At 41.8% G+C, this 15,022-nt stretch overlaps 1 protein-coding gene across 43 annotated transcripts in view; it reads left to right on the top strand.

Moving 5' to 3' along the window:
• Nucleotides 1-9,797: 9,797 nt before the first annotated feature.
• Nucleotides 9,798-15,022, top strand: part of NEB (nebulin) — a 115,794-nt gene continuing 110,569 nt past the window's right edge. For 24 of the 43 annotated variants that reach the window (XM_069861623.1, XM_069861615.1, XM_069861616.1 and 21 more), the window contains exons 1-4: nucleotides 9,798-9,902; nucleotides 10,405-10,470; nucleotides 13,450-13,494; nucleotides 14,540-14,743. In XM_069861623.1, the coding sequence (XP_069717724.1) occupies nucleotides 10,438-10,470; nucleotides 13,450-13,494; nucleotides 14,540-14,743 (282 nt within the window). In that variant the 5' untranslated portion in view covers nucleotides 9,798-9,902; nucleotides 10,405-10,437. The remainder of the gene's footprint in view (nucleotides 9,903-10,404; nucleotides 10,471-13,449; nucleotides 13,495-14,539; nucleotides 14,744-15,022) is intronic. The other 19 variants (XM_069861628.1, XM_069861631.1, XM_069861630.1 and 16 more) reach the window with 4 other exon arrangements.

Here is a 15,022-nt window from a genome sequence, read left to right as displayed (position 1 = left end):
GGCAAAACTAAATTGGGTTGTTGTGAGAGAACTGGACTGTGTCTTCACAGCCAGGAGCATTCTGACTGCTGGCGTGGGGCAATTCTTGTGTGTGCGACTGAGGTGGGGCCACCAAGAAGGTGTATTTCATCCCTCAACAATAACCCATCCTAGGGAATGAAAAGAAAAAGGACCATGGATGCCAAGAAGCATAGCCCCAAAGAAGGGGTTAATACAGTGCAGTCATCTCCCCTTTTCCACAGCAGGTGCTTTATGGGGTGGGCGTTTCTTGCTGATCAGGCACCTGTGTGTCTCCAGGGGAGCTCTGGCCCTACAGAGCAGACCTGTCGCCTACTGCACCACTTTCTCCCTGCAGCTTCTTACCAGATGTTCGTGGCTCTAAATTACGGATCAGTCTGCTTACGAGATGCTATCTGCAACTCTCACCCTAGCTGCTCTAAGGTAATGATTTGCAACAATGGTAGTAATAATGAAAAACTTAGTCAGAGGAGAAAAGATCTGCATTACCTTTATTGCACAGCAGTAAAGCGGAGGCTTGCCCAAAGGGACAGGTGTTGGGACAGGATAAGAACTGTAATTCTGGCTGCCAGTCGTGGCTTTTCACTGGTGTTTACAGCTGATGTTTGTACCTCTGTTCTAAAAATATAGAAGTTTATTTGTCTTATAAATAGAAGGAAGAAGAAAAGATTGGAAAAGACCCCCTTTCCTTTCCTGCTTTATACAGACTTGTATTAATATGCTGAAAACTAGATATTTTCAACTACAGGTGAGGGTTGTGTGCTGTATCTGCACTTCCCCCAATCTGACTGATACAATCGGAGCTAGTTTGCATTCTTGAAGAAATCTTCCTTCGGTGTATCTTCTTTCAGGTGAAAAACTCTGTTGCTGTCTTGGGAACGTTAGTAGGAGAGATAAATTAGGGTGTTTGACATCATCTTGTTGATAAATACTTTCTTTTAAGACTCTCAAAGGACCTAAGTAAGGAACAGTGGAGGCTGTGACAGATGCTGTCATGTGAGGAGAGCTGCCCCTCATGCCAGTGACCAGATTCAGCTGGGGAAAATAAAACAAAACTAGGCTACTGCTGCCTCTTAATTATATATAAATAGCTTGTGGCAACATGTGGTATCTTTTACACTGTGGTTTTACATCTTCAATGTTTGGGTTTTTAAATCTTACACTAATTTTGAAGCTGCTACAAGTAGTTGGAGAGTTAGGCTGAGAGGCATTTGTTCATCTGATTTCTTTTTGCTTCATGATATCATGAAAAATACTCCAAATATTTGACGAATTGTTCACATTCTTTGCAGTTTGAGTTTGTTTGGGTTTGTTTTTCATCCTTTGAACCCTCTCTTAAGTCAGTGTTTGAAATATCCTGGCTGGATGCTAGCAGAGGTGACCACATGAGATCTGCATGAAGGGATAAAGAAAGCAAATATCCTGTGTGGGAACAGTAGTTGGAGCGTGGTTTGGAGAGCTGTACCTGCAGCAGGCAGACAACACGCCAGTGTGTGTGTGTTTCCCTGTGAGCTCAAATAATGTTCCATCTGAGGAGCACAGGGTGGTGATTTTGAATGCAGCTTGGCCATGTGTTACCTAGATACTCGATGAGGAGGGGTGTGAACCATCTTGGGGATTATTCCCTAATGCTGTTCTACTAAAAACTTTAGTTCCATGTCAAAATACCAACAAGCAACTTTTATATGGGGTTTATATTGCAGCTTGGACCTGGCAGAAAAGAGCAGTGTTTGCAGTTTTGCTAAGGGGAGTGTGGGGTGGGTGATGGTGGGTAGTGAACAGAACCTTGTTGGGCAGACAGATTTCCGAACTAATTTGATCATTGAGCTGACAGTTCTTTCTCTGTCCAGAAACATAAAATCATGGAATGGTTTAGGTTGGAATGGATCTCAAAGCCCATCCAGTTCCACCTCTGCCATGGGCAGGGACACCTCCCACTGGATCAGGGGCTCCAAGCCCCATCCAACCTGGCCTTGAACCCCTCCAGGGATGGGGCAGCCACCCCTGCTCTGGGCAGCCTGGGCCAGGGCCTCCCTGCCCTCATAATAACAAATTTTTTCCTAATGTCTAATCTAAATCTTCCCCCTTCCAATTTAAAGCCGTTCTCCCTCGTTCTGTCATTCCATGTCCTTGTACGAAGTCCCTCCCTGGCTTTGCTGGAGCCCCTTTCAATGCAGGAAGCTGCTGAATGTCAGGAAGCATGAAATGAATTTTGGGTTTGTACAGATATTCCCTTCTTCCCACTGCTTCAAGCACAGTGTTTTTGAATCATGGCAATATCCTGAGAGGCTGGTTTCCTTACCCTCCAGCTCGTAGCTTGTGCTGCTGCTCACCCCACATTAACCTGTCAGTATCAAAAAATAAACATGAAAATAAGACACTGTAGATGATTTACTCACGGCATTTTGATTACATTACCTCTAAGTATATTATTTATTATGATCTAATATTTTCTATTAATACTTTAAGAAAGATGATAAGACACGCTGAAGTAAAGAGTTCACTTGTCAGAACACGTATCCTTTCCTAAAATCCTACATTTCTATGGGGCTCCCATTAAAAAAGTAATGCTTGCAAATCTTTTTCTCATTACAGGAATTCTCTTTCTCTTAACAGGAATAAGAAACTGTATAGGTGGTATGAAAAAAATGGCCTTACTGTTTTTACGAATTCATGGGTATTGATTTCTAGCATTTCTTATTCCAGAGAACAAGGTTGAGGGCAGGTGTTTTTGTTCTGTTAATGTTTCTTTTTAGATTTCCAGTGAGTTAATTAGCTGTTAATGAACTAGGAAATCATTCATCATTAGATATTGACTTGCCTCCTGTGTTCAGGAATCATCCTAATGCAGTGAGTGTATGACATTGTCATCCTCAAAGGTTTTGAACACTGGGACACGGATGTGGGGTTTCAGGCTCATAGAATAGTTTGGGTTGGAAGGAACCTTAAGGGTCATCTAGTTCCAACCCCCCCGCAATGGGCAGGGACATGGGCTGGTTTGGCTGATATGGCAGTTATAAATGATTTTATAGTGCTGACAGTTCATTGTCTACCATGCACAGACTGAGTGTTACTCCTCAGTGTTATGCAACTTGTTAGTTCCAAGGATTATCCATAGTTTAAACAGTTAAATTCCCTGTTGGATGGAAGTTTTCATTCCTAAACCAAGACGCAATCACTGACATTGCGTTAGCTCCTACCCTTTTTTTCATGCAGAAGAAAATGTGTTGGCTTAATGTGCTGCCAGCTGTGCTGTTGCAGAGAGGGGATCTTGGAGAAATATGTATGCATAGACTTTTGTGTATATATATATATATATAAGGTACTTTTAGGACAGCCTCTCTTTTCATAGCCATATCTGTCAACAACACATCAAAATCCGAACATATCTGTTGATTTTGGAGGCCTTTATCAGATTTTGACTGGTCAGCCTTTGCACCCCTCATGGCTTTCTCTGCTAATAAGTCTTCTCAGGAGTTTCGAATCAATTACAGGAGAGAGATGTTTGCACATGTGTCTGCAGTATAGACTGCACCTGTGCTTTTTAGCACAACGTTGTTGTGTTTCATCGGCCAGCTTTGCACCTGTGGCTTATGAAGAGAAAGCTCAGCTGGACCATTAAAAATGCACAAGTTCAACTTGAGAAAGCTTTTCTTGTCCTTGATTGTAGCTGAAGTTCTTTTGATGTGGTTTTTGCATGCTTCTAAAATGGTCTGGCACTTTTGCTGCATGATAATGAGTAGGAAAATGAGGCAAATACCAAGAAATAGACTTTTAGCCCTAGGACAGCATGCTTTTTCCTTTCTTGTACGCTGAAAACCATGTCTCAGTTCCTAGGCTGAGCAAGTTACAGAAATCAGAGAGATGCATGACGTGTATTCCAAATGCAGATATTTCTTTGCTCAGTCAGCGCTGCACTGTGAACTTAATTGATGTACAGATTCAGTACTGAGTTCCTGAAAATGCTTTCCTTCAGGTGCTTCTAGCACTGCAGCAACTCAAATCTGCTGAGGTTTAGAGAATGCCCCCTTAACTGCTTCAGTTCTGGTATCGACCAGTACATTTGCACCTGACTTCATCACCAAATCCACTTGAGACCTAGAAGCCTGCACGGAGTCTCAATCTGGTAAGTGTTCTTTGTGGAAAAATAGAAGAAAATGGTCTACAGTGACGTTCGTGCAGGCCTGAGCATCTTTAAACTGTGCTGTCCCCATTCTGATGTGATTACTGCAACCTGTAATATGGTTCATTCCCCGCCTGCTTGGAGGGCTCTCTCCCACCTCTTAGGAAGGTGCAGTAAATGCTGGAGAATTGTAAGTCCTGGTGAGAACAGCACGGTGAGGGAGAACTCTTTCCTAACGCCCTTTTTCAGCATTAGTGGAATTTCAATGGCTCGCATTTTTGACACCTGTTTCCTCCATCATTTGGATCCCTTGAGTGCAAACACAAATATAGCTTGTGGGCCTCGCGACAGAGGCTGGAAACAGCTTATCTAACAAGAATTACTTTATTTTTAGGGCTCTGCAGCTTCTGTTGTGCTCTTCTGCTAAGGCTTTCCTAACAGACCAGCTGGCTTTCATGTTTAAGGCTGCTTGACTGCTAACAGGATTTTTCAGGTTGGATATTCATGTCTTGCGTTTTCAGCTTTTTGATGCACTCTAAAGGGCAGTTTTGGGCATATTAGCTTAAGTGAAGGGAAAGACATTTTTTTCCAGCTTTTCTTTGCAAAATGTGGTAAGCAGAAAGGAATGGTGAAAAGAATGAAGTCTAACTTAATAATGGTTGTTAGCAAATAGACACCATGACACAAATATGTATTGAAATATGTCCTTTTTCAGTGGTACAACGCTTGTTAAGTCTGGGTGGTCTGCTGATTAACTCAGGAGGTTAAATATAGCACCCATGATGTCAGTGAGTTTATCCGTGCAAAGAGCAAGACACAGAGCAGCCTGTGTGATCTCTGGCACAACAGATTTCCTGTAATTTTCAGGCAAACGGATACAAGCATGCATAGAAAGTCCCTGGAGTCTTGAAGTCATCATCTTCAAGAAGTAGCTGCAGTCTTGCAGCTTAATGATATGTACTGCCCAGGTGTCGTGATGTGGGAGCTGGCCTTGGCTTATTTAAGTTCTTCCAAACTTTACCTTGCAATCACAGAAACATGGGATGGTTTGGGTTGGAAGGGATCTCGAAGCCCATGCAGTTCCACCCCTGCCATGGGCAGGGACACCTCCCACTGGATCAGGGGCTCCAAGCCCCATCCAGCCTGGCCTTGAACACCTCCAGGGATGGGGCAGCCACCCCTGCTCTGGGCAGCCTGGGCCAGGGCCTCCCCGCCCTCACAGTAACAGATTTCTTCCTAAGATCTCAACTAAATCTGCTCTCTTTCAGCTTAAAATCTGGTGAGTGAAGTCCTATAAAAGAAAGAGAATGGAATGAATGATTTAGACCATACACACACGTCACCAGCCAGGGGAGGCGGTAGAATACTAGAATTTCTGTAAAGGTTCTGTCTTCTTTGGGGAGTGGGTTACAGTGCGGCTGCTCTTTGGACCTTACTTATTCATCCTCTATATTTTGCCCTTCATATTCATCAGGCTTCAGCATTAGGTTACGTATTTTCATAGACAGAAGACTGTCTCCCAAATTGAATTAAATGTAGTTCTAGAAAAAAGCGGTGAGTTTTTGTATGTGAATGCTGTGTGGGTTAGGGGAGTGAGTACACGTAGGCTGCTGTTTCATAGTTCTTGTATTATATACCTTCTAAATAAATCTGGAGAAGGTCACGTGTTATTTCCTTCCTTTCCCCCTGCCCTCGGTGGTCACTGTTTTTTAAGCAGTCCTGATTGAATTTAGTATTTTAAAAAGTTAAGCATAAAGAAATATTTTCTGCTTTAAAATTTTGGGGCATTTAAATGCAGAACAGCATCTTCCTCTACCTGAGTCATCTTGCACCGTTCTGTTTTTTTAGTTCAAAACTGCTGAGCGTGTGCATATTTATGTTGTGTGGATAAAACAATCTGGTCTGGTGTGCTAACCTGTATCTGAACTGCCAGGCTCCCACTTGCAGCAAAATTTTCCTAATGCCTTTGAAACGTTTACCCCCCCAAAGTCAAGTTGGTATTCTCGTAATATTCCAGCAAACAGGGGTTTGAAATCCAAGGTATGGGCATGAATTGCTAAAATAAAACAATGAAAAGAAATATTAAATGAATGTTAACCATTAGTGTTCCATTAACCTCATGCACGTTCTACTTCTGCGAGTGATACTTGCTGGTATATCAATATGAATAGATAACACAGACATTTCAATGGTCCTGAGAAGTGAAAGATATGAAACGTAATAATAAGCATAGTAGGTTTTTTCCACAGTGGAGGCCAATGTATAACCATGTGTGAAGACGTGTGTATGTGTCTTTAGGTGTTGTATATAAGTATGCAATATCTTTATAGCAAATGCATAAAGTTATTCTACTTGGTTGTACACAGAGAAAAGCTCTTAAGTAACTGAATACTAAATTTTCACCAGAAAACCACAGTCATGGATGTGAGTAGAAGTCACAGAAAAAGTAGTGGGTTTTTTTGCAATTCCAAATGAAAAGGAAGCTTGGAGTGATGGTTTTGTCAGAGTTGTTCCTTGAGATTTGAAGGGGCAAAGCAGCAAATGTAGGAATTCAGGTATTTGATGGTAGCATTAGATGGCCTTAGAGCACTCTTCTTGCTTCTCCTCGTGTTCTGACATCAGAACAGAAATCTTGTGTTCTGTCCAACTTTTTGTTTCTGCAATAATGGTTTTGCTTCTTTAACCCCTTCTGTACTTTTGATGGATGATTTCCATGCTCCATTTCCAGCCCTGAGCCATCTGCTGCTAAAGACAGAAGCAGAAAAAGGGGTACTTGCATCCTGTGCGTAATTTGGCCTTCTTTAGTGTCTTTCTAAGTGTAAGATATCATGAACAGCACTGTGGAAGAATCCAAAGGTGATGTTCTAATAACCTAGGAGGTGCAGAGTTTGTCAGTAAAAGAGATTATTTGCAGGGATTTGCAAGAGAACTGTACAGAAAAACACATCCTGTTTGAAAATGCTTGTTAGTGTTGTCAGAATAACCATCAGGACAGAGGAACCCAAGCTCGTGGTAGTCTAGCAAACCTGATTTAAGTCAGGTGATTGAAATGAAGCATAGTAGTATCCAATATTTAACAGTGACTCTGGGGGAATGTGTTTATAGGACAAGCAATGTGAAGTACAACTGTTACGTCTGAAAAAGAGGCCATGGACCCAGAGTTGCTGAAAAGGACCAAGAAAGGGGGATGGCAAGTCACCGACCATGACACTAGTTTTGGCATCAACAGAGATTTGAGCTCTAAACAACAATAATTAATTAATTAATAATAACAATAATAATTTTAAAATGGCCTATCTCTAGGTAAAGGTTGTCATCACTTATGTAGATGTCACATTATGCATCCAAACAACTGAAAACAGTGCTTCCGAGAAGAGTGACTCTGAGTTATTTCTGGAATGCACACACACACACGGGATTTGGATTGGAGAGTGGCCGTTAAGCTGACATTGCTCTCATGAGACTCCGTCAGCATGCTAGGTTCATTTCTGGACATTCTCAAAAGGGGTTAAGAAACAGAAGGGCTTTTAGATAAACAGAAATAAGATTAAAAGAGTTAGAATTGCCTAGTAAAGCAAAATGCTGAATAATTGAAAGCAAATAGCTTGCCTAAAGGAGAAAGGGAAGGATCTCCAGCTCTGCGCAGGGTATGAAATACTTGGCAGTAGTGAATGAGCTATGATATTTCATCTGGATATAAATTTTAACTTCTGGAAAGAGTTAAGGAACAAGATGATGTCTCTCAAGGGCTCTTGACAATCATTTATTGAATTATGTGATATAGTATATGAAAAGATATCATTGTTGGTACCAGCTTTTAAATGCACCTCCTTGGAGAACTAAAGCTAATCCTGTAATGCAAGTTGACTAGATGACCTAAGAGGTCATTTCTGTTATCATCACTGTGATTCTACTCCATGTATCATATAATTCTTGACCTTCTAAAATACTTTGTGCATTGGAATTTCTCCCTTGTTGCTTAATCTGTTTATCGTGTATTTTTAGTCTTTCTTCTCTAGACATGTTGGTTGTTCATCCAGTTCCTTGCAAGTTCTTCCTTGCAAGCAGTCAGTTTTAACACATTCCTGGGTCCATGTTTTCAGCTGGGTATCATTTCATAAGAAGTGATAAAACTATCATGATTTGCATCAAATTCAGTTGATAAAGCACTTCAGGTATACTTAAGGGATGAAATTAAAGATAGACTTATACTGAAAATTGAGTCTGAAGTCCAGAACTCCTTTCCCTGAAGTTTAGGAGTTCTTGGATTCAGATGGTTTTAAGAACACTAATTCATCCGTCAATTTAAATTGAATTGGAGACTACTTTTTTACAAGGACAAGGGGCAATGGGTAAAAGTTGGATTGGATTCCCATTGGATTCCCAAAGAAAATTTTTCTCCATACAAACAGTTAAACATTGGAATAATCTCTCCAGGGAAATGGTAGATTCCTCTACACTTAGGCTTAGCTTGATGGGGTGCTGGGCCATCTCATTTAAATTATGTATCACCTAAAAAGTTTGACCAGATGATCCTTGAGGTCCCTTCCAACCTGGCATTCAATGATTCTATTAAATTATTGCTCTAAATTCTGAAAGAAATATAATGTGTATTTCTTCTTCCATTTGATGAATGCTCCCTTGGATTTGCCCAGGGATCCATTTCTGCAGAGACCTCACTCAAGCTCTGGTGTGTTTTGGGTTTCCTCAGGAGCACCTCAGTGCCCAGCTCCCTTTTCCTTCATGTTGCTGGGAACAGGTGGCCTCCTCCAGGGTCACCAAGTATATTTAGGGCTGAAATTTGAGCGGGCTGGAGGCAGATTGGCTGTGCTAGCCTCGTGCGTAATTAGGAGCTGAGGCACCAGGCTCGCTCTCGCCCAGTGCTGCTCAGGAGGGAGGACTGGAGAGGCTTTGCTCCTAAGGATATTTACTAGATGTTGCTGGTAAGGACATTTTAATCACATTTGACTTCTTTTCCGTAGAACAGGACCTTAAGGTGTTTCCTGATTCTATAGTTTTTCAGAAGTAGTTGTTGTATCTTGCCCATGGAAGTCAGATTTCCTGTCAGGATCACTAATTGCAAATTGCAAAGCAAGAAAAGGCCTGGATCTGTATTTGGGAAGTGTAGCTGAAGGTTATGTTGGTGAGAGGTTGTACAGATTCCATCCTGATATACAAGCTCCTCTTTTTGGCTTTATTCAAAAGCTTTGGACTAATTTTTCACACAACATGTCACATTAATGAGTTATTCTGAATTTATTTGGATAGATGACATTCTGGTTTAACATTGAACTTTTTTTTTTGATAATTTTTCTCAACACTTTGGAACGAAAAGGGGACAGTATTCTGTGTTCCTATATTTAACCTGCATTACTAGACTTCACTTGCCTCAGAAGGAATTGCAGTTTAGCCAGCTAAACAAAACCACCCTGTCATTTGGTAGTATTAGCTTACACGGCAAATATCTTTGGATTCGGGAGCAGCTGTTCCAAAGCCTCATCCCCTATCAACATTAGAAACGGGGCTGTAGTCTCTGGTGAAAAATTGTAGCTTTGCCTCACAGCAAAATCATTGTGTTAATTAATTTGTTTAAAGGTTTTGACAGTAATCTGTGCTTTGTAATTCAGCCAACTGTATGGATTTTCATATTTTTCAGGTCTGATGAAATACAGAGAAAAAAGGCACAAGAGCTTAAAATAAAACCCCAGAGCTTCTATTTAGGCTGATGCTGGGAAGACAGAAATTGCCTCATTAACCTAAGGTCACTTAAAAATATATTTACAATATTTTTCTACGTTTTGCTTCTATTTGTGAATAAATATAGTGGAACATGCAGATAAAGCTGCCATTCAAACAGGAGTTTGAAGTAATGAAATAATACGGAATAGTCATAGAGAAAATAAAATTAGTTTTATTGTAATGAAAAAAACCAAATCATACCTCTTCCTTTGATTTGTTTTATTTTAATTGAATTCCAGTATAGGTGTTAAAAATATTAAAGTATTTGTCCAGAAGTGTAATTTATATCAGTATGTTTGAAACTTAAAGTTATGCTTTCCCTTAATACCCAGAGTGATACCAGATCCCAGCTTTACTTCTCTCTATTGTTCAGGTCCTTTCACCAATTAGTCAACAACGATAATGAGCTGACTAGCTACTAACCACGACCCAGGCACTTTGTGAATTTGACTGATAACTTTTCATAGTACTATCAGTCTTGGGCTAATACTGTATATTCCCATTTTCATCCACTGCGTGACCAGTGAGCCGGGGAGAGACAGAAGAATTATCTCACAATGGAGGAAGAAGAATATGAGGAAGTTGTAGAGGTAAGAAGAAAATCTAAGAGCAGAAGTTCTTGTTTCCTGCCTTGTGAATTAATAGATTAATTACTTTAATGAGACGTTGCTCATGAACATAGATGGTTGCTTGCTGTTTGCCCTCTGAAGATTAGGGTGTGGATAGATAAGATTAGGGTATGGATAGATATCCATTAAATGGTTTGATCAGTAAAAACAAAAAACGACAATGAAAGATAGTTGTTCAGTGAAGGAAAAGCTCTCTGGTTGCTGTCCTAGTTTCTCTGTTTAAATAAGGATTGCAGCCCCCCCACAAACCCATCGTGAAGTTTTCTGGTTACTCTTTTGCTTAATTGTAGCTGCAGTTGGCAACTTCTTTTCCCTCCTGGCTTGTCCTTTGCCATCCAATCCGTGCTAGAGAGGATGGCTTTGGAATGCCACTTTCTAGCCTCGCCTCTGCTTCCACTGCAGCGGAGTAATGCAGCGGGTTTGTGCCACTGAGGTACCGTTTACAACTTTAGCCTTAGAATCTGCAGATGTGGAGCTAGATTTAAACCTGTAGATGTCCGTGGAGTTGCATCAGTGATTAATTTGCTAATAGGTCATTTAAAATCAAATTTATGTGCATAATTATTTAGTCTCAGCAATTTGATTAGAAGAATTCTCAGGAACCGAGGAGCATACAGCTTACTATTATGAGCGAGTGCCTTTGCAATAATGACTTTGCTACTGAAATGGTGTACAAGGTTAACAGACAGTGTGGTCTCACCTGTTGCATTATTACTATTCTGAAATGGAATTATGAATATTTAATGTTATGAAATACCTAAGTAATTATAACAAATGGCTCAGTGTTTGAGCAAGAGTCACAGAATCACAGGGTGGTGGGGGTTGACGGGACCCTCTGGAGCTCATCCAGTCCAACCCCCTGCCAAAGCAGGATCATCTGGAGCAGGTTGCACAGGAACATATCCAGGCGGGATTTGACTATCTTCACCACACCCTCCCTGGGTAGCCTGTTCCAGGGCTCCATCACCCTCACAGGAAGGAAATTTTTCCTCATCTTCAGGCAGAAATCCCTGTGGTCCAGTTTGTGCCTGTTGCCTCTCGTCCTGCCACTGAACAGAGTCTGGCCTCGTCCTCTCAACCCCTGCCCTTTAGATATTTATAAACATTGATGAGATCCCCTCTCAGTCTTCTCCAGGCTGAACAGACTCAAGTCTCTCAGCCTCTCCTCCTGAGAGTTGCTCCGCTCCCCTCATCATCCCTGTGGCCTCCACCATGATTCCTTGCCCAGAACTTAATGCAGGACTGTAGATGGGGCAGAGTAGAAGGGGAGGAGAACCTTCCACTCCTATAGGAATCATAGGATCATCAAACAGTTAGGGTTGGAAGGAACCTTTACAATCCAACCCCCCTGCAGGAGCAGGGACATCTTCAACTCCACAAGGTTAATTGGAGCCTCATCCAACGTGATCTTGAACGTTCCCAGGGATGGGAAATGTTCCAAAAACCTCCAAAAACTGGTTATTTTAAACCTAGAAGAAGTTCTATCAGAAATTTACCTTCCAAAAGGGTGGAAAATTGTTGCTGAATACCAAGTGGTTGGGAAAATGCTGAGGATTTGAAGATCCTATTTTTCCTTTCTCTGGAGTTCTCAGCCTGCTCTGGACCCTGTAGCTGTTGGTGATGTGCAAAAAGACGCAGCAAATGGCACAACCCTGAGCAAAGAGACACAGCAAACGGCACAACCCTTCGCTGCTGAGTCACTTGAGGCTTTTTGGAGGGTGGGTTGAACAGGGCAAAGGGCTGGGTGAGCAGAAAACACCTCAAATTGACCCAGAATGAGGCAGCTGGAAAAACGTAGGCTTAGTTCTGCGAGCCTAATGTTGAGGAACAACTCTGGGAAAAGTACTTAAATTTTAACAGGGATTTTTTGTAGAGCTGATTCCGGCTCTTTTCTGCCCGCTCCCCCCCCAGTTTTGAGCCGTGACTGCGATCAAGTCATCACGGAGGAGATTTTCAGGGAAAAACCCACTCATTTTATATGTTTTCTCCTCTCTGGAAGCCAGAAGCCCTTTGTGGATAAAATAGCTGGTGTTTGCTCCAGCAGGAGGAGTGACGCCTTCAACTGAGTTTGTACTTGAGGGAGCAGAAGGGGAAGTGGATCCCAGGGCGGCGGGCAGGAGGTGGGATGGCGCTGTCGTGCAGCCCCATTGTCCACTGTGGAGACATCCAGTGCCAACCTCATGGGCAGGGACACCAACCACTGGATCAGGGGCTCCAAGCCCCATCCAGCCTGGCCTTGAACCCCTCCAGGGATGGGGCAGCCACCCCTGCTCTGGGCAACCTGGGCCAGGGCCTCCCCACCCTCACAGCAAAACATTTCTGCCGAAGACGTCATCTAGATCTGCCCTTTTTCAGTACTGAAGACAAATTTCTGGATGCAGTTGATTGATGAACTAACTAAGAGTGATGCTCTGCTGAACATGCTCCTCTGAACAAGAAAAAACTGGTGGAAGATGCAAAGGTCAAGGGCAGCCATGGCTGCAGGGACCACGAGACAGTGGAGTCAAGGAATTGGAGAGGAGTGAGCAAGAGAAGCAGAATTATAATCCTGGACTTCAGACCAGCAGATTTAAGTCTGTTTAGGGACCTGCTTGGGAAGATCCCATGGGAAACAGCCCTGCAGGGCAAAGGGCTTTGGGGGAGATGGATCACCATTGTCTTCCTTCTTGTGGGTAAAATTAGATAATGATCCTTTGTTAATTGCTTAAAAGGATGATCAATTGAGGAAGAAACAGAAAAAATCCAGTCATCAACACAAAAAATGAGCAGATGTTTAGAATTACGGAAGATGCAAATGTGATTGTATGGGTACCTGCAAACAACAGTTCTGTTTCTCCAGAAGTGTGTTTTTAAAACAGCTTCAGAGAAGCTACAGTTTTACCTTCTGTATTATTTGGCCTAACAATAATTTTTCTCTCTCCTTTTTTTTTTTTTTAATAGTACTACATTGAAGAGACAATTATTGAGGAGGGTGAACCACATGAGGTAAAGTTCCCTGTTGCATGTGTGCCTGTAATTAATGCCTAATGCTAAATTAGTGGCCTTTTTTATTGTGAGAACTAATTTTTCATATTAAATACACAAACATCAGTGAACAGTTGCTTCTTGATACTTTATTTCCTCTACAAGACCCTGTTTCGGGGTGATATAGAGGACACACAACGTGTTCTGGGTATCCTATCTGCTGCCCTTTGGTTTCCACTAGAGGAGATTGTAGATGTGTCCATCAGAAAAGGACTCTGCTAATTGCTGTCCTGCCCTGTGTCTTGCTGGTCTTCCCTTTTCTCCTGCCCAGTAGCTGTTTGCACAGGAGCTGACAAAGCGAAGTGACAGGTTATATTAATAAAAGGAACACAGGCAGGAAGACTAATTGGAGAACATATTGACAAAATCCAGTTATAAGAATTATCAAGGATATGACTGTGACTAGATATGTACACAGGAGCACCAGCACGTGGCTGCATTATACTGAACCTTGTTGTGAAGAGAAATGTAAAAGATTCAGCCTGAAACCAGTTTACACTCTCAGTTCTGATCCCTTTACCTGCTCTAATCTCGCTGAAAAGAGGTGGTTTGCAGGGTTTTTTTTCACGTCAGTGGTAACAAAGGCTTGAGTCACAGAGGAATTATTGCTATAATTTGAAATCTACTTTATAAAGTAGATATAACGCAACTCTCTCCTATGTCACTACAAAATATTCTTTATAGTGTGGGCTTATGCGGAAACAAAAGCTAGCGTTTCACTTTGCGAGTCTGATTAGACTCGATGATCCAAGAGGTATTTTCCAAACTAGTGATTTTATGATTTTGTGATTCTATGAGTGTGTTTCCGTCCAAACAAAGGAGCTGACGTGTAGTGGGCATACTGAGTAATCCCAGTAGGAAAAGTGTTATGGGGTTTCTCCCTCGCAGATGATTCCTAGTTAAGAACTGAGCATCTTTTTACTTGATAGCGGAAGGGGAAAATGCTTATGACAAAATGATGATTTATAATTATAAAGCAAGTAAAGATTTTTTTCTTTATTCCCAGGTGATCACTGAGGTCACCGAGACCATTAGCACAGACTTCACAGGTCCTAAAACTACCACCTATACTGTTGAGCATGAAAAGCCTGCTGCTCAGGATGCAGCACCTCCAGTCAGGAAGAAGACCATACGGACAAAAGTGGACCCATCTAAGTTTCTGACGCCTTATCTGGAACATAGCAACAAAATGAAGGACCTATTCAGTGAGGTAAATGGTTTGTCCCAGTCTTTTAGTTCCTCTGCTTTCGTTGTCTCCTGTCCTTCATTTCAAGATATGTTGTTTTCTTCTTTAAATTAGCTCATCTCTTGCCCTTTTCTTCTTAAGTGTTTGGTAATCATTGAGCACAGAAGTTTTTTTGAGGCTGAAGGTTGTCAGAGATGTCGGTGAGCAGGACTCCTGCACTCTCTGACTTGGCTGTCAGAGTGATGGAGGATAACAGGAACTAATGAGTAGCAAACCACAGTATTTTTTTATAATGCCATATTT

This window comes from Phaenicophaeus curvirostris, chromosome 7 (genome assembly GCF_032191515.1).
Source record: "Phaenicophaeus curvirostris isolate KB17595 chromosome 7, BPBGC_Pcur_1.0, whole genome shotgun sequence".
Lineage (NCBI taxonomy): Eukaryota > Metazoa > Chordata > Aves > Cuculiformes > Cuculidae > Phaenicophaeus > Phaenicophaeus curvirostris.
The sequence above is the reverse complement of the archived record's forward strand: the minus strand, read 5'-3'. Positions and strand labels throughout refer to the sequence as shown.